General features: G+C 38.8%; 1 protein-coding gene across 5 annotated transcripts in view; it reads left to right on the top strand.

Annotated features, from left to right (window-relative positions):
• AFF3 (ALF transcription elongation factor 3) overlaps window positions 1-18,472 on the top strand; it is a 450,181-nt gene that overhangs the window by 362,554 nt on the left and 69,155 nt on the right. For all 5 annotated transcript variants that reach the window (XM_089688114.1, XM_089688112.1, XM_089688111.1 and 2 more), the window contains exon 7: window positions 3,707-3,747. In XM_089688114.1, coding sequence (XP_089544240.1) covers window positions 3,707-3,747 — 41 coding nt within the window. The remainder of the gene's footprint in view (window positions 1-3,706; window positions 3,748-18,472) is intronic.

The raw sequence follows: 18,472 nt of genomic DNA, 5'->3' as shown, positions 1-18,472 counted from the left end.
ATCACAGAAGGGGTTGCAGTATTCGAGGCGAGAGATTACCATGGAGTGTATTAGAAGCTTTGTGGTGTCATTGGTTAGGGGCATATTTTGGAGATGTGTAGGTTGAGGCGGCAAGCTTTAAACAGTGATTGGATGTGGGGCCGAAAGGATGGTTCAGAGTCCAGAATAACACATAGCACCCTGGCATGGGAGGATGGGTTGATGGTTGTGCCATCGATCTTGAAAAAGAAGAGAAAAAAAGAAGAGCAAATATTATGAATAGAGAAAAACAAACAGAGGGCGCACCGGGCTTGTGCATTATCTTTAAAAGTATGTTTATTAGATATAAAAAAATGTATTCTACTCACAATAGTAAATAAATATAAGGCACATCATGAAGGGACCGCTCTGTCCAATTTGCACTGCGTTTCTGTCTTATAATGAGAATGATGGACATCCAAAAGACTGACGCGTTTCGAGGGCTAACCACTTCCTCTGGGCTTCTGAGGAAGAGGCTAGCCCTCGAAACTCATTCTACATTCATGGAATGAATGTAGAGTGGGATATCAATTCTTTTATTAGTAATGCATAACTGTTAGTTTTATGGTGTCTTATATATAAATGTAGCCATTTTCTGTTAGGATGTTTTTTATGGATCCATCCAAATAGGGTTACTCAGATTTTTTTATTTTTATGATTATTCATATTCAATTTTTTAATTTTTAATTTATTATCATATTTTTTTTGTGTAAGGACCTTTTTATGACCACCATACAGCCTGAACGGTAATTAACAATAGGTTGGATATCCTTAATCCTTATTTTATTATCTTCTTAGAAAGTTTTAGTTTTTTAATGGGGTGTTTTAGTCCAGGTTTTTGGTTATGCAGACTAAAAGTGGTGGCCATGTTTATTCCAAACTGAGGTTTGGGCTATTGCAGTGGCCATCTTTGATTCAAAATCGAGGTTTGGTTAATCCATGCGGTGGCCATCTTTAAATTCACATTGAGGTCTGGTTAGAGTGGCAGCCATCTTTGATTGCATTATTAGATTGGTCATTGATCTAGGTTCCTCCCCTCTTTGGATGGCTGTATAAAACAGCGGAGATGATTGAGCGTGGCTTCTGTGCCCCAGATGACATCATTTATGATGAAACGCGTTGGAATGAGCCTGCGTTCCTGACATCATCACGCTGTTTCTGTATACCAGGAGGTTGGATTGGTTTCTTGATAGAAAAGCGCTTTTTGTCTACTGAAATGTGAGTGGAATTCTTTGTTTTTAATAAAATTGCTTATATGGTTTTTGCAATGTATGCTTTCCTATCTCTTCTTTACGGACGGACCAAACACACCAGAGAGATACATAGGAGGGTCAAAATTTGAAGCGATCTTCTTGAAAATACTAGGTGTCCAGCATCATTCCCTGCTTGAGAGCGATGTTGGAAGCATATCTTTAAACCATATTACTTATGCACTCAAGATTCGTATTAGGTGTCCATGTGTTCCGGTAAGACTCCTACTAATATATGGTGGTGGCGCACCTGCTTTATCGGAGATATATGGTGTCTCATTTCACACACACCAGGATTTTGGGACTGTATTTATATGTTCTTCCTGATTTGGACTGGATTTGGGACTCTACTTAGATGGTGTTTTCCTTACACTTATCTTTTCACTTTTGTTTATATGTACACATTTGCATTTAGTGATGTTTTAGAGCGGCAATTTATTTATGCGCATTTGTGTTGACAGCCTATTTGAAATGAACAAAGTGCCATAATACAATCCATGGCTATGCAAAAAAAAAAATGCTCCATGACATTGTGAATGGGCCCTAAAGGCACAGGGAACCTGCCCCGTGATTAAAGCCCAACTCCAGCTTTGCTGTAACTTTAAATAGTTTTTGGCCCAAGCTTCGCCAAAGAAGCTGCCTTTGCTGACTTATCAATATGCAAATGCTAATTGCCAGACCTTCATGCTGATGCTCTTGATTCATATTACGGGTTAATATACTAAGGAAGTGGTGAAAGTTCACTTAGCAAAGTAAGTGTTTACTTATTTTAGCAAATATTGTGAAGCTTTATTCCCTCTGAACATGTGCAAGAGATTTTTCCTTGCATTCCTGAAAATCCTTCCAGTAAGGTTTTCTAGGGTGACAATGCTTACTTCAGTTGCAGCATTGCCACCCTTTGCCATGCGCTATTGAGTTAAATTACAACTTTCATGCTAGTGCACAGTGCAAAAGCACACACTGCTGTAGTTACTGTATGACAGTATAATTGTGACATTCAGTTGCTGGAGCATGCACACCCTCATGTTTCAGAATTTAAAAAATTCTAAATCCTCACAACTTACAAAGCCATCCACAATTCTGCAGCCAGCCACCCATCTCCAACCTCATCTCAAAATATGAGCCAATCTGTCCATTTCTCTTTTCTAGAGACTTCTTGCACTGTGGCTCCCTCATCACCTCCTTCCATGCCCACATCTAGGACTTTTCCAGAGCATCTCCTATCCTCTGGAAGTCCCTACCCTAACCTTTCTGGTGATCTACCACTCTGTCTGCCTTTAGGTGCTCCCTAAAAGCTAAATTCTTCACAAAAGCCTATCCTGCCTGTAACTAGCATATAAATTTTATTTTCTCAGTCAACTCATATCCACAAAGCTACTATAGTTTGCATCACTCCCCCATCCCTTTAGATTGAACATTCTCATGAACAGGGCCTCCCAAACCTTTTGTCTTGAATTGTATTGTAACCCTACTGATTCCCTTTAATTTGTAAAATGATGAACAAACTGTTGACACTATATAAATTTTGTATAATAGTCAAAATAATAATAATGATAATAATAATAATAATATGGGCACAGTGCAGGAAGACAAAACACAAACAAATCAGGGAAAAGACAACTTTTTACCGTAAGGCCTGGTTCACATCAATGCTTTTTTTTTTAGTGCTTTTTGCAGAAATGCACTACAGTCCATTTAACATGGTTTCCTATGGGACATGTTAACAACTATGCTTTTTTGAGCTGCTGCATTTTTGTAAAGGGTAAGGAACTTTTTTAAACGCAAAAAGCAGCTTTTATGCTACAATAGAGTTCAATGGAGAAGCTTCTGAAATGCATGTAGTGCGTTTTTGCCGTTTTTTGCATTTTTTTCTGCCCAGAAAAAAAAATCTACTTTCACAAAAAAACACAAAGCGCACATGTAAAAACGCAAAGCACAATTCAAAAAGTATTATAAAATGGATCAAAAGCTAACTGCATAGGTGAACCAAGCCTAAACGTCTGTTTACTTGCTCTACAAAACTTAGTATTCTTTTTTTTAACTTTAATATGTCAAATTTTAGAATTTCACCTGTCTAAAAAACAAACAAATAAATAAATAAATACCATTATGTTTAAAAATATTTTGGTCTCTGCCTACAATAAATAAACAAAATATGAACAATACCGCTATCCTTTCTTTTTTAGAAAAAGCTTTGACTTATCAGCAAAATATCATTGAAAACTTGCTGAAAGTAAAATCTCAAGAACATCCACTGTCTTATATTACATAGTATAGACATGCTTACCAAGTGCAAATGTTAAATAGAAAGCTTCTGTCTGCATCTATGCTATTCATCTTGGAATGTTGATTTTTTTAGTGTTTGGATAGGAAGTCAGATGATCTTGCAGCTTCTTTTGGGAATGTGAAGTAAATTTTTCTGGTCTGTTTTTTCTCAGCCAGCAGCCCAGGGACAAGCCATCGGAGTCCAAAGTGACAGGTACCTTTTATCATTTTTATAAATCATAAATTGTTTCATGAAGCATGGAGACTTATTTACTGCGGCATATAACTCAAAGTCAAATTGTGAGCACAAAGTCGCTTCGTTGCTAAAATATTATTGGACTCAAAACCACAGAGCAAATAGATGACAATTCAGAATACAGAATACAGTATTAAAGGGGGAAACGTAGTCAAGGTATTTAGGCACTTGTTCATTGCTACAATTTTAGGGTGATTCTCAAATTTGTATTTACTTCCAATCTCCACTCAAGTTCTCAGGAATGTATAGTCATTTGCCATAAATCTGACTGTTTGCTTGAAGGTAACACAGGCAAGGATGAAAACAACTCCTGAAGTAATTCTTTCTCAGTTTTTACTCATCTTAAAATGCTAAAGATTGTTATACAATGATATTTTCATTTGTAGTATTTATGTTATTGATGTTTAAAGGTTCTTCTTATTCTTTGTATATATTCAGTTGGAAAAGCAAATTGATTTCTAGAATGCATCACTAAAGCAGTCACCAGGAGGGAGGAAGTCCTAATTCCCCTATACAGAACTTTAGTTAGACCTAATTTAGAATACTGGGGGGGGGGGGTAATACAACTAGTGCACACAGAATCTGGTGCAGCTCTGCATAGAAACCAATCAGATTCCAGGTTTTATTGTCAAAGCCTAATTGAACAAGCTGAAGTTAGGAGCTGATTGGCTACCATGCAAAACTGCACCAGATTTTGAGTGTTCCAGTTTTAGTAAATTTACCCCACTGTGTCCAGTTCTGGAGACCTCACTTACAACAAGATATTGATAAGATAGAACAACTTCAGAGATGGGCAACAAAAATGGTGAAAGGTCTGAGGGATATGGCATATCAAGAATTTAATATGTACAGTCTGGAGGAAAGAAGAGAAAGGAGAGAAATGACGGAAACCTTTATATACATCACAGGAGTGAATAAGGTTCAAGAGGGCAGAATTTTCCATACGAAACAAAGATTAAGAACATGGGGACATAACCTCATACTAGCAGGAAGAAAGTTCAAAACTAATCATGGAAAGAATTATTTTACTGAAAGAGTAGTTGATGAATGGAATAGACTTTCAGCAGAGGTAGTGAGCCAGGCAGAGGTAAGTGGATTCAAACATGCTTGGGACAGACATAGATCTATACTCAAAAAAAAGTAAAAATAAATAAATACATTTTTTTAAAAAAAGGAGCAAGCTCAATGGGCTACTTGGTCTTTTTTCTGCCTTCACTCTTCTATGTTTCTATGTTAACTCTAAACTCAACAAAGTGGAATTCTTGTAAGGTCTCAGAACTTAAGTTCCAACTTCATGTTTGTTTTTTAAAATTATTTTAAATGTTTTTTTTTCCCTTTTTTGTCTGTCTATACTTTTGAAAGCAATGCTTAACTTTCCATTCTGATGTGTGAGTGCCATTAAAGCCTGTCCCCTGTCCGACATTGGATCAAAAGAGAAAAAGACAGCAGCCATTGCATGACCACAACTCTCCTACTAATGTACACACACACACATACATACACATATACAGTATACATTATATGCCCTTATACATTATTCTGCTTTTTTCACAGTATTTACTTTCATCTAATGTCACATGGGTTAATGGTAATACAACTACCCCGGGGAACTTTAGTTGTACCATATTTTTTCTCTTTAATGGCTCATTTCCATCGTTATCTCATGGTAATGTGCTGCACAGTATTCCATATGTTTTGGTGTAGATTAGACTTTAAAGTGTATCCCTACTTTTGCCACCAGACACCTACTTTTTCTTTATATTTGTATATATTCCCAGTTAGAGTTAGAGGTCTCAAGTCCTGGATGGTCCCTACACTTGTCCTATAACTGCAGGCTATTCTGAACAGTTTCAAGTTGCCTATAGAGTTCTATGTATAAACCTGCTCTACAGAAACAAGTATAAAGATAAGGCTGGGCATTGCTAGGTCAAAAGTTAGTCGATTCAGCAAGGACCGGACAAATTTCAATCTGTGTGTTACCCTCCCTTTTCAATAGAAGTCAATTATTAAATTGACATTTGTCATATGGACACGCTTAAAAATATTGGTTGATTAGCAGCTGCAGCCACGGATCAGTGTATTCGCTGCTGCCAAAATAAAATGTCCTGGTGGAATTCCTTCATCCTCCTCATTTGTGTCATGCACCTTATCTTTGGCTGCATCTGATTAAGGGCCACTGCAGATGGCAACCACCTTGAAATAAGGTGGACTGACACTTTATGTAAATTTGTTCCATGTTTGAGTGCCAGAACTGTCTTTTCACTGATTCATTTACAGTATGCCTAACAAGCAGAAATGTTTAAGACTGTCATGCCCTTTTTCATCTAATTTGTATAATACTGATTCATAACACATTACCAAAATCTAAATTGGTACCTGCTGTCCACATTTTACCTAACTGGGCATCCATTGCTGGTCAAGAAAACTGTATATAGGATAAATGTTTAAGAATGTGTTGTCCTTTTGTGATTTTGGTTGTTTTAAGGATAAGTTCACCTTTTCAAAAAAAATAACTACACATATTTTTTTCAGGTAAAGAAATGAAATTTATTGGGAGCCTGTAGAGCATTGCACCCATGATCAGCAGATCGTGGGTGCTATGCAGGGTTCTTGCAGACTCTGTGTGGAAGCTGTCTGCTCGTACATCATACAGCCCCATGGTAGATCATTGAGAACTACTACTTGACAGCTGCAAAGGCTGTTGATAGTTGTAGTTTCCCATTCACAGAATATTGTGAAAGAGTGATGCGGCCGAGCAGGCAGGGGCATATTTACCACAAGGCAAACAAGGCATTAGCCTAGGGTGGCATTTTTTCAGGGGGGCAGCACCCCCCCCCCAGGAAGAAGGGATATATGCGGCATGGATTCAAGGTGGGATCCGAAAGAGGCTGCACACTGCTTGATTGTATACGCAGAGCCCGACTCTCGTTACCGGGGATGTCCAGAGCTGTGAAGGTGAGTGTCTCTCTCTCTGTTGCGGGGAAGGGGTGGGTGGGTGTTAGTGGAAGGCTCTCTCATTTGGGGGGGCAGGGGTGTTGACGGTCACTAGCAGGCTCTCTCCAGGGGGGGGTTGGGAGGGTTGGGGGGTAGGGAGTCTGGTGCTGGTCGGTGTCAGGCTCTCTCTGCTGGGGTTGCGTCTGATTTTTGTGTTGCCTAGGGCAGCAAAAAACATAAATACACCACTGCAAGCAAGCAGGCAGAGCTCTGCATAGTCACGTCTTTTTTGAATTGTGGCAGCAAGCACAGAGAGAAGGTCCCTGGTGTGCTGTCACAGCGGGGACCCAGGGGGGCACAGGGACAGCTGCAGCAGTAACATCATTCAGTAACCCTGAATACGAGTGTAACATGTAACATGTTAGAAAAGGTGAACTTATCCATTAAGTGCCACATTTAGCTTAAATTGTATTTAATTGTATCTGAAGGTACAACAGGAAATACAAGGATCTCTCCCCAAAGTGAGGATAATTCCCATGTTAGACAGCTGTCACTAAAATATTTGTCCCCATAGGATTGTTCTGGTTCCTCATTTTCTGTCACAGTGATAATAATTGCTAGGGCAAATACAGTGGTAAATCTCCCCAGTTGGGACACAGAGAGCCTCAAAAACCTGATAGAACCTTAACCCCTCCCACTGTGTCTTAAACAAAAGATGTACACTTTAAATAACTATCTGTCTGTTTATTTGAAGCATACAGTATCTCACAGAAGTGAGTACACCCCAGGGGCGGACTGACAACTCATGGGGCCCCTGGGCAATTGGGGATCATGGGGCCCCTGTGTCCTCGCTTACACTCAAAAAAAGCCTATAAAAGGTACCAGGGGCATTTCATGGGGATCCCTACTGACCCCGGGCCCTCGGGCAGTGCCCGAGTGCTCGAATGGTCAGTCCGCCCCTGGTACACCCCTGACATTTTTGTAAATATTTTATTATATCTTTTCATGTGACAACAATGAAGAAATGACACTTTGCTACAATGTAAAGTAGTGAGTGTACAGCTTGTATAACGGTGTAACTTTGCTATATCCTCAAAATAACTCAAAACACAGCCATTAATGTCTAAACCGCTGGCAATAAAAGTGAGTACACTCCTAAGTGACAATGTCCAAATTGGGCCCAAAGTGTCAATATTTTGTGTGGCCACCATTATTTTCCAGCACTGCCTTAACGCTTTTGGGCATGGAGTTCACAAGAGCTTCACAGGCTGCCACTGGAGTCCTCTTCCACTCCTCCATGATGACATCTCGGAGCTGGTGGATGTTAGAGGCCTTGCACTCCTCTACCTTCCATTTGAGAATGCCCCACAGATGCCCAATAGGGTTTAGATCTGGAGACATGCTTGGTCAGTCCATCACCTTTGCCCTCAGCTTCTTTAGCAAAGCAGTGGTCGTCTTGGAGGTGTGTTTGGGGTCGTTATCATGTTGGAATACTGCCCTGTGACCCATTCTCCGAAGGGAGGGGATCATGCTTTGCTTTGGTTCCCTCAATGAACTGTATCTCCCCAGAGCCAGCAGCACTCATGCAGCCCCAGACCATGACACTCCCACCACCATGCTTGACTGTAGGCAAGACACACTTGTCTTTGTACTCCTCACCTGGTTGCTGCCACACACACTTGACACCATCTGAACCAAATAAGTTTATCTTGGTCTCATCAGACCACAGGACATGGTTCCAGTAATCCATGTCCTTAGTCTGCTTGTCTTCAGCAAACTGTTTGCGGGCTTTCTTGTGCATCATCTTTAGAAGAGGCTTCCTTCTGGGACAACAGCCATGCAGACCAATTTGATGCAGTGTGTGGCGTATTGTCTGAGCACTGACAGGCTGACCCTCCACCCCTTCAACCTCTGCAGCAATGCTGGTAGCACTCATATGTCTATTTCCCAAAGACAACCCCTGGATATGACACTGAGCACGTGCACTCAATTTCTTTGGTCCATCATGGCGAGGCCTGTTCTGAGTGGAACTTGTCCTGTTAAACCGCTGTATGGTCTTGGCCACCATGCTGCAGCTCAGTTTCAGGGTCTTGGCAATCTTCTTATAGCCTAGGCCATCTTTATGTAGAGCAACAATTCTTTTTTTCAGATCCTCAGAGAGTTCTTTGCCATGAGGTGCCATGTTGAACTTCCAGTGACCAGTATGAGAGAGTGAGAGCGATAACACCAAATTTAACACACCTGCTCCCCTTTCACCCCTGTAACACTAAGGACTCACATGACACCAGGGAGGGAAAATGGCTAATTGGGCCCAATTTGGACGTTTTCACTTAGGGGTGTACTCACTTTTGTTGCCAGTGGTTTAGACATTAATGGCTGTGTGTTGAGTTATTTTGAGGGGACAGCAAATTTACACTGTTATACAAGCTGTACACTCACTACTTTACATTGTAGCAAAGTGTCATTTCTTCAGTGTTGTCACATGAAAAGATAGAATCAAATATTTACAAAAATGTGAGGGGTGTACTCACTTCTGTGAGATACTGTATATTTAATAAACACCTTTGAACCAAAATGGTTACCCCAAACCTTTTAGAATCCTAAAAATATCCCTTGTTACAAAACACATTTTAACTGATTCTGATCCTGTTCATGCAGCAACTTGGTTTTGCAGGTGTAAAGAAATAATAATTTTCCATAAAAAGTTGTATTACCAAGAATTTTATATATCCAATTACTCTGAGTAAACCATGCATAACAAACCTATTGACATACTGAGCAATTTTGCTGATGGTAAACTGCTGAAGCCTATGTCAGCAGAACCCCAGTGTTATACAGTTCCTACAATCCATCATGCATTATAATGATCCAGCTGCTACAGTAAATGCACAAGGACAATGTATTTTGTGTGCATATAGATACCTTTTTCTCCATTTATTCTGTTTAAATAAACCTAAATATTTGAGCAGTTTGAAAGAAATGATCCTTTATGTAGTACAAAGTTTCCCTGGACTGACTTGGGTTAAATGCGTCAACATCATTTTCACTAGGGTGATTTGCTAAAGATATAAACACTGTTCACTTTGCAAAGTGTATTTTCACAGTGCAAACTTGATGTTTTTTTAGCTTATTGGGCGAGGTGATTCTGTATTCATCTAGTCATGCACAACCAAAAAAACACTAATAACCTTGCACATGATTGGGTTTTAAAAAATAGTACATCCTCACACTATTTACTAATTGCACGTGCCTACATAATTTACATAGTTCCATAGTTAGTCCGGCTGAAAAAATACAAAAGTCCATCCAGTTCAACCATAGAAAAAAAAAAGTTATAATCCTATACCCACAGTTGATCCAGAGGAAGACAAAAAAAAACTAGCAAAGCACGATCCAATTTGCACCTGCAGGGAAAAAAATTATTTCCTGATCCCCCGAGAGGCAATCGGATATTCCCTGGATCAACTTTACCTATAAATGTTAGTATCCAGTTATATTCTGTGTATCTAAGAAACAATCCAGGCCTTTTTTAATGCAATCCACTGAGCTTGCCAGAACCAACTCTTGAGGGAGTCTATTCCACATTTTCACAGCTCTTACTGTGAAGAAACCTTTCCGTGTTTGGAGATTACATTTCTTTTTCTCCAGACGTAAAGAGTGCCCCCTTGTCCTCTGTGATGACCTCAGGGTGAATAGCTCTACACCGAGTTCAATATATGAACCACTGATGTATTTATACATGTTGATCATATCCCCCCTTAATCTCCTCTTCTCAAGAGAGAATAAATTCAGTTCCTCTAATCTTTCCTCATAGCTGATCTCCTCCATGCCTCTTATCAGTTTAGTTGCCCTTCTCTGTACTTTCTCAAGTTCCCCAATGTTCTTTTTCTGAATTGGTGCCCAAAACTGAACTACATATTCCAGATGAGGTGTTACTAATCATTTGTACAGGGGTAATATGATATCTCTCTCTCTCTGGAGTCTATACCTCTTTTAACCGTTTCAATACCGTGCAATTTTACACCTTCCTGCCCAGGCCATTTTTCAGGTTTCAGCGCTCTCACACTTTGAATGACAATTGCGCGGTCATACAACATTGTACCCAAACTAAAATTTTATCATTTTCTTCACACAACTAGAGCTTTCTTTTGGTGGTATTTAATCACCGCTGGGGTTTTTATTTTTTGCTAAATTAACAAAAAAAGACCAAAAATTTGGAAAAAAAAACACATTTTTCTTTGTTTCTGTTATAAAAGTTTACAAATAAATAATTGTTCTTCATAAATTTAGGCCGAGATGTATTCTGCTACATGTCTTTGGTGAAAATAACCCAAATTAGGATGTATTATTTAGTTTGTAGGAAAGTTATAGAGTTCACAAACTATGGTATAGATCTGAATATTGATCAATCCTGAAGTACTGACGGCCAATCTAATTTCTTGAGGTCCCAGAATGTCAGAATAGTACAGATATCCCCAAATGACCCCTTTTTGCAGAGTAGACAGTCCGACGTACTTCATAAGAGGCATGGCGAGTTTTTTGAAGTTGTATTTTTTTGTCATAATTTTTCCGAAAATGAAAAAATGAAAAAAATTATTTTCACTATTTTTTTTTTTACATACTGTCACCAGTGCAGTACAGCGTCATCATACAAATGGCATGGCGGTGAACAGGGACACTGACTGGTGACAGTATGAAAAAAATATATATATTTTTTTTTTTTTTAAATTTTTTTATTTTTTTATTATATTTAATTTTTTATTACATTTTTTTTAATTTTTTTTAAGATTTGTTTTCATATTTTACTATGACCAAAATAGTACTGTTACCATAGTAACATTGTACTACTTTGGGGAAGTGATCAGTATTTTTTTTTTTTTTTTTTTACACAATTTGCTTATAGCAAAGAATTACTTTGCTATAAGCAAGCATTTACCTGAATGAAATCGATTCATTCAGCTTTTTTTTTTTTTTGTGCTTAGCTGTGATTTGGTCACAGCTAATCACATGACATGTGCATGTGATTAGCTGTGACCATTCACAGCTAGGCACTAGTATACAATGGATGGCATCATGAATGAAGCCATCCATGTATACAACTGTCATGTGACCTGCTGTGATTGGTCACAGCAGGTCACATGGTACCAGCAACGGGAGCCGGTACTCGGATCTGTCATCGGCCGTGTCCGAGGTGCACGGCCGCCGACAGATCGCACTGCTGCGCCGCTCTGCACTAGCGCAAACGGCGCATGTGCGGGAGCACGCCAAATGGCGTGCACCAGGAATGGAGGAGCACATCTGAAGCCGCCAAACGGCCATTGGCCGGGCGGCTAATGGTTAATACAAGGGAGGATTTTGCTTGTTTTAGAAACCGAAGCTTGGCATTGCATGCCATTATTAAGCTTGTGATCTATCAGAACTCCCAGATCCTTCTCCACCATTGATTCCCCAAGTTGTACCCCCCCCCAGTATGTCTGATGCATGCATATTCTTAGCCCCCAAGTGCATAACCTTACATTTATCAACATTAAACCTCATCTGCCACATAGTTGCCCAATTAAACAGTGCATTGAGGTCGGCTTGTAAGTTGAAGACATCCTGTAAGGTCTTTATTCCACTGCACAGCTTGGTGTCATCTTCAAAGACTGAAATGGTATTTTTAATCCCAGATCTTATATTGTTTATAAATATATTACAAAGTAAGGGTCCCAACACTGAACCCTGGGGTACACCACTGATGACCCCAGACCATTCAGAGTATGAATCATTAACCACTACTCTTTGAATATGATCTTTTATCCAGTTTTCTATCCATTTACATACAGATTTTTCCAAGCCTCAGACTTTACCTTACACATTAGTCGTGTGTGTGGGGAACTGTGTCAAACGCTTTTGCAAAATCCAAGTAAACCACGTCCACCGCCACCCCTCTATCCAAGGTTTTGCTCACCTCCTCATAAAAAGAAATCAGATTTGTTTGACAACTTCTGTCTGTCATGAATCCATGCTGTCTGTCACTTAAAATATTTTTTTCCAGCAAGAACTCATCTATGTGGTCTTTTATTAAATTCTCCAGTATCTTCCCAACTATAGAAGTTAAACTAACAGGTCTATAATTACTTGGTAAAGATTTTGACCCCTTTTTTAAATATTGGCACCACATTGGCCTTATGCCAATCCAGTGGAGGAGTATATATACAGTGGATATGACAGTCTACAAACCCTTGTTAAAATGTCAGGTTCCTGTGATGTAAAAAATGAGACAAAGATAAATAATTTCTGAACTTTTTCCACCTTTAATGTAACCTATAAACTGTACAACTCAGTTGAACAACAAATTGAAATCTTTTAGGTGAAGGGAAGTAATAATAAAAAACGAAAATAATATTGTTGCATAAGTGTGCACACCTTTAAACTAATACTTTGTTGAAGCACTTTTTGATTTTATTCCAGCATTCAGTCATTTTGGGTATGAGTCTATGAGCATGGCACATCTTGACTTGGCAATATTTGCCCACTCTTCCTTGCAAAAACACTCCAAATCTGTCAGATTGCAAGGGCATTGCTTGTGCACAGTTCTCTTCAGAGCACCCCACAGTCTTTCGATCGGATTCAGATCTAGGCTCTGGCTGGGCCATTCCAAAACTTTAATCTTCTCCTGGTGAAGCCATTCCTTTGTTGTTTTGGAGGTATGCTTTGGGTCGTTGTCATGCTGAAAGTTCAAGTTCCTCTTCATGTTAGCTTTCTAGCAAAAGCCTGAAGGTTTTGTGCCAATATTGACTGGTATTTCGAAGTGTTCATAATTCCCTCTACCTTGACTAAGGCCCCAGTTCCAGCTGAAGAAAAACAGCCCCAAGAATGATGCTGCCACTACCATGCTTCACTGTGGATATGGTGTTCATTTGGTGTGTGTCGTCTTTGTGCTAAACATATCTTTTGGAATTATGGCCAAAAAGTTCAACCTTGGTTTCATCAGACCATAACACATTTTTCCACATGCTTTTGGGAGACTTCAGATGTGTTTTTGCAAAATTTATTGGATTATTTTCTTCATAAGAAAAGGTTTCCGTCTTGCCACTCTACCCAATAGCCCAGACATATGAAGAATACGGGAGAATGTTGTCACATGTACCATACAGCCAGTACTTGCCAGATATTCTTGCAAGCTCCTTTAATGTTGCTGTAGACCTCTTGGCAGTCTCCCAAACCAGTTTTCTTCTCACCTTTTCATCAATTTTGGAGGGACATCCAGTTCTTGTTAATGCCACTGTTTCGCCATATTTTCTTCACTTGATGATGACTGTCTTCACTGTGTTCCATGGTATATCAAATACCTTGGAAATTCTTTTGTACCCTTCTGACTGATAACTTTTAACAATAAGATCCCTCTGATGCTTTGGAATCTCTCTGTGGACCATGGAATTTGCTATAGGATGTGACTAAGAAAATGTCAGGAAAGACCTACTAGAACAGCTGAACTTTATTTGGGGTTAATCAGAAACACTTTAAATGATGGCAGGTGTGTACTGCCTCCTATTTAACATGATTGTGCATGTGATTGCTTAATTCTGAACAAAGCTACATCCCCAGTTATAAGAGGGTGTGCACACCTTGAAACATCCTAAAATAACTAGAAGATTCCCGTTAGAAATGTATTAATTATATTATTGCCTGCCTTATTTATTTTCTTAAAGTAAAAAAAAAAAATATATATATATATATATATATATATATATATATATGTGTGTGTGTGTATACAGTGGTGTTGATTACTAAAACTGGAGAATGCAATATTTGGTGCAGCTCTGCATAGAAACCAATCAGCAGGTGTTATTGTCATAGCCTAATAAAACAAACTGAACTTAGTAGCTGATTGGCTACCATGTACAGCTGCACCAGATTTTGTACTCTTTAGTATTAATCAACCCCAGTATATATATATATATATATATACAGTGTATATATATATATATATATTCATTCCACTCTAATAGTATGACATTATTATGTGCATTCATTTTTTTTTTTGCTTTAAGAACATAAACAAGGCAGGCAATAATATAATTAATAAATTTTCTAACGGGAATCTTCTAGTTATTTTAGGATGTTTCAGTCATGTCTTGGCACAGCAGTGCACTACATATTATGCTGGATAGACATTGCAGAAGAAATAAAAATAGCTCAAGCAGACTGAAATAATCCATTAGAGCTGTGGACAGTATGTCTTCAAACTGCATAACTGCTGATGGAATCTTTTTAAATATAATATTGGAGCTTGGGCTCTTTCGGAGGGGGGGCAAGCACCTGCTAAACTGTTTATGTGCTCTCCATTAAATTGCAAATAGGCATATTTAACTTGGGGAGATATATTGGATTACACTGCAAGAACAGAGAAGTAGTATATCAATCACCTGTCATCTACTGTCAGATATCGGTGGTATTTTTTCTCCATCAGTCTTACAATCTATCAGTATATGAAAGCGATGAATGTTTTATGTTCATGAATCTTTTGGAGTACTGCAAAATAAGTATTCCACAGTCTTTCCATTGTTTTTGTCAGAGTTAGGGTTTTAAAGGTTTTAAAGGAAATACAATGAGGATATCCTTTAGTATCCTTTAGTATAGCAGCAACACATTTTTTTCCCTATAAATAGTTTTCTTAACTGATTGTAGGTTCACAGGTGCAGCTTTACATAAATTTTATATTCAAGGTTCAAGTAACATCATGGGGTGGTTTCATCTGCAATCATTAGTAAAGCTCTACTTCCATGCTCCAGCGAATCTCAGTTGAAGAAAATCTATCATCACAATTTAAAAAAATGGTGCAGGTACCTAGAGACGTCCTGCATAACCACAGCATCCTTCCAAGTCCTCCTGACATACCCCACCTCTTACCAATTCTGGCATAATTTCGACACGTCTAGGTAGCCTGCTGCTAGCCCTGTCCTCCCCACATTATTACTGACCCATCACTATGATTGGTAGTCTCACTAGCCAATAGGAATGTACAGGATCTTTGAAAAGCTTTGACTGCCATAACAGTCAAGAATTTGGTTTTAAAATGAGTGTTTGGGAGGTTGCTGAAGATATGATCATGCACATCTTGGTGCCTACACTTTATACCTGTGGCCTTTTTAATAAGAATTCTATTTAAGGCAGATTTTTGCTCTGACCTGTTATAGGTATCACAAATGCCCAGCCATAATATATTGGGTGCAGGCAGCATCTTTTAGATTACATCAGCTATGTAGTACAAGGGACTGCCTGGTTAGATACAAATTAAAAAGTGCTATCTAAGCATTCTCCTCATATAGAGATTGTACAATACGATTGTATAGTATATGGCCAGCTTTTGTTCCCAGGGCATTTCAACTGGTGTGACCACTGCTATTAACGTGATACTAAAGTCTTTTTGTTTGTTTTTTTAAATAAAAAACATGTCATACTTACCTGCTGTATGCAGAGGTTTTGCACAGAGCAGCCCAGATCCTCCTCTTCTTGGGTCCCCTGCCAGTGCTTCTGGCCCCTCCCTTCTGTCGGGTGACCCCATAGCAGGCAGCTTGCTATGAGGGCACCCGAGCAGGCGCGCTCCCGAGCTGAGGCTCTACACACACTTTACTGTCACCAATATAACCGCCACATTGATAGCAACAGTAGCATGTAAACAAACTCATGGGTAATGTAGCAGCTGTGAGGGTTTTTTTCAAAGAGCAGGCTGTGGGGTTTATTGTAGAAATAATCCAGTGGCTATACAGGAAGCTGGATTTCAGAGTTGCCTGAACACAGGGGAAGCATCAGGTGTCCGGATTTTTTGTTTATATAGCAAAAAATAAAAAAAACCAAGTGATGATTAAATGCCACCAAAAGAAAGCTCTATTTGTGTGAAAAAAATTATATACATTTTTTTGGGGTATGGTGTTGCATGACTGAACAATTGGTAGTTAAAGTAGCACAGTGCTGAATAGCAAAACAATGTCCTGGTCATGAAGTGGGTATGTTTTGCTTGGTGTCTAGTTAAGGTTACTTTGCAGTATAAGGAAGTATAAAGGAAACTTAGGCCTCTGTACTATATTAATGTGCTTTTACTAAATGAAAATGCTGTACATATAAACTAATATAATTATAGAAATACAATACAAGACTGACAGATATACCTACAACAAGCAAAATGCTACTTACTTCCTAGGAAAACTATGTTCTGTATACAATAGTAAAAGTTACTTATCTCCGAATATAGAGGCTTCACAATCTCCATAGGCAACACGGACCCCAGGCTTGCTCTAAAATGGGTGCGGGATATTGGGCTAAAAGCATCTTCAGGTTCTGGCAGATATCTTCCTACTGTGTGTCAATGGGAGAAACATTCTCCAATTTGACCTCTAGATGGCACTCTTGTACCATACATGCCATAGGTCATATATGTCAGAATGTCAAGCTATTGTTAACCATTGATTAACTTGACTTGTTGATTTCAGTTACATAATTAAATGTAGAACAATAGAACAGCCCAACATACAACAATGGTATCTAAGTTCTCGTTGTTGTAGAAGATAGCTTGTGTAATTGTTTCCAAGGCATTTGTTTGAGAAGTCCACTCAAACATTCAAAAGTAACCTGATTTCTGTTTCTAAGACAAACAAACAGATCCTTTCATGTGAGTCTGAGAAAAAAATCATGAAGCAAGCATATACAGTTAGGTCCATAAATATTGGGACATCGACACAATTCCCACATTTTTGGCTCTATACACCACCACAATGGATTTGAAATGAAATGAACAAGGTGTGATTTAACTGCAGACTGTCAGCTTTAATTTGAGGGTATTTACATCCAAATCAGGTGAACGGTGTAGGAATTACAACAGTTTGCATATGTGCCTCCCACTTGTTAAGGGACCAAAAGTAATGGGACAGAATAATAATCATAAATCAAACTTTCACTTTTTAATACTTGGTTACAAATCCTTTGCAGTCAATTACAGCATGAAGTCTGGAACGCATAGACATCACCAGACTCTGGGTTTCATCCCTGGTGATGCTCTGCCAGGCCTCTACTGCAACTGTCCTCAGTTCCTGCTTGTTCTTGGGGCATTTTCCCTTCAGTTTTGTCTTCAGCAAGTGAAATGCATGCTCAATCGGATTCAGGTCAGGTGATTGACTTGGCCATTGCATAACATTCCACTTCCTTCCCTTAAAAAACTCTTTGGTTGCTTTTGCAGTATGCTTTGGGTCATTGTCCATCTGCACCTAAAAGATTTCAATTTGTTGTTCAACTGAGTTGTACAGTTTATAGGTTACATTAAAGGTGGAAAAAGTTCAGAAATTATTTATCTTTGTCTCATTTTTTACATCACAGGAACCTGACATTTTAACAAGGGTTTGTAGACTGTCATATCCACTGTATATATACTCCTCCACTGGATTGGCATAAGGCCAATGTGGTGCCAATATTTAAAAAAGGGGTCAAAATCTTTACCAAGTAATTATAGACCTGTTAGTTTAACTTCTATAGTTAGGAAGATACTGGAGAATTTAATAAAAGACCACATAGATGAGTTCTTGCTGGAAAAAAATATTTTAAGTGACAGACAGCATGGATTCATTTCAAATTCATTGTTTCATTTCAAATCCATTGTGGTGGTGTATAGAGCCAAAAATGTTAGAATTGTGTCGATGTCCCAATACTTACGGACCTGACTGTACTTATATCAAATGCAACACAGGGCAAAATGTTCCGGAGATCAAGTGAT

The sequence above is a fragment of the Staurois parvus genome, unplaced genomic scaffold, assembly GCF_062004578.1.
Source record: "Staurois parvus isolate SC_StPar_1 unplaced genomic scaffold, SC_StPar_1.0 ptg000446l, whole genome shotgun sequence".
NCBI classification, from domain to species: Eukaryota; Metazoa; Chordata; class Amphibia; order Anura; family Ranidae; genus Staurois; species Staurois parvus.
This window is presented reverse-complemented; position numbering and strand designations above follow the sequence as displayed.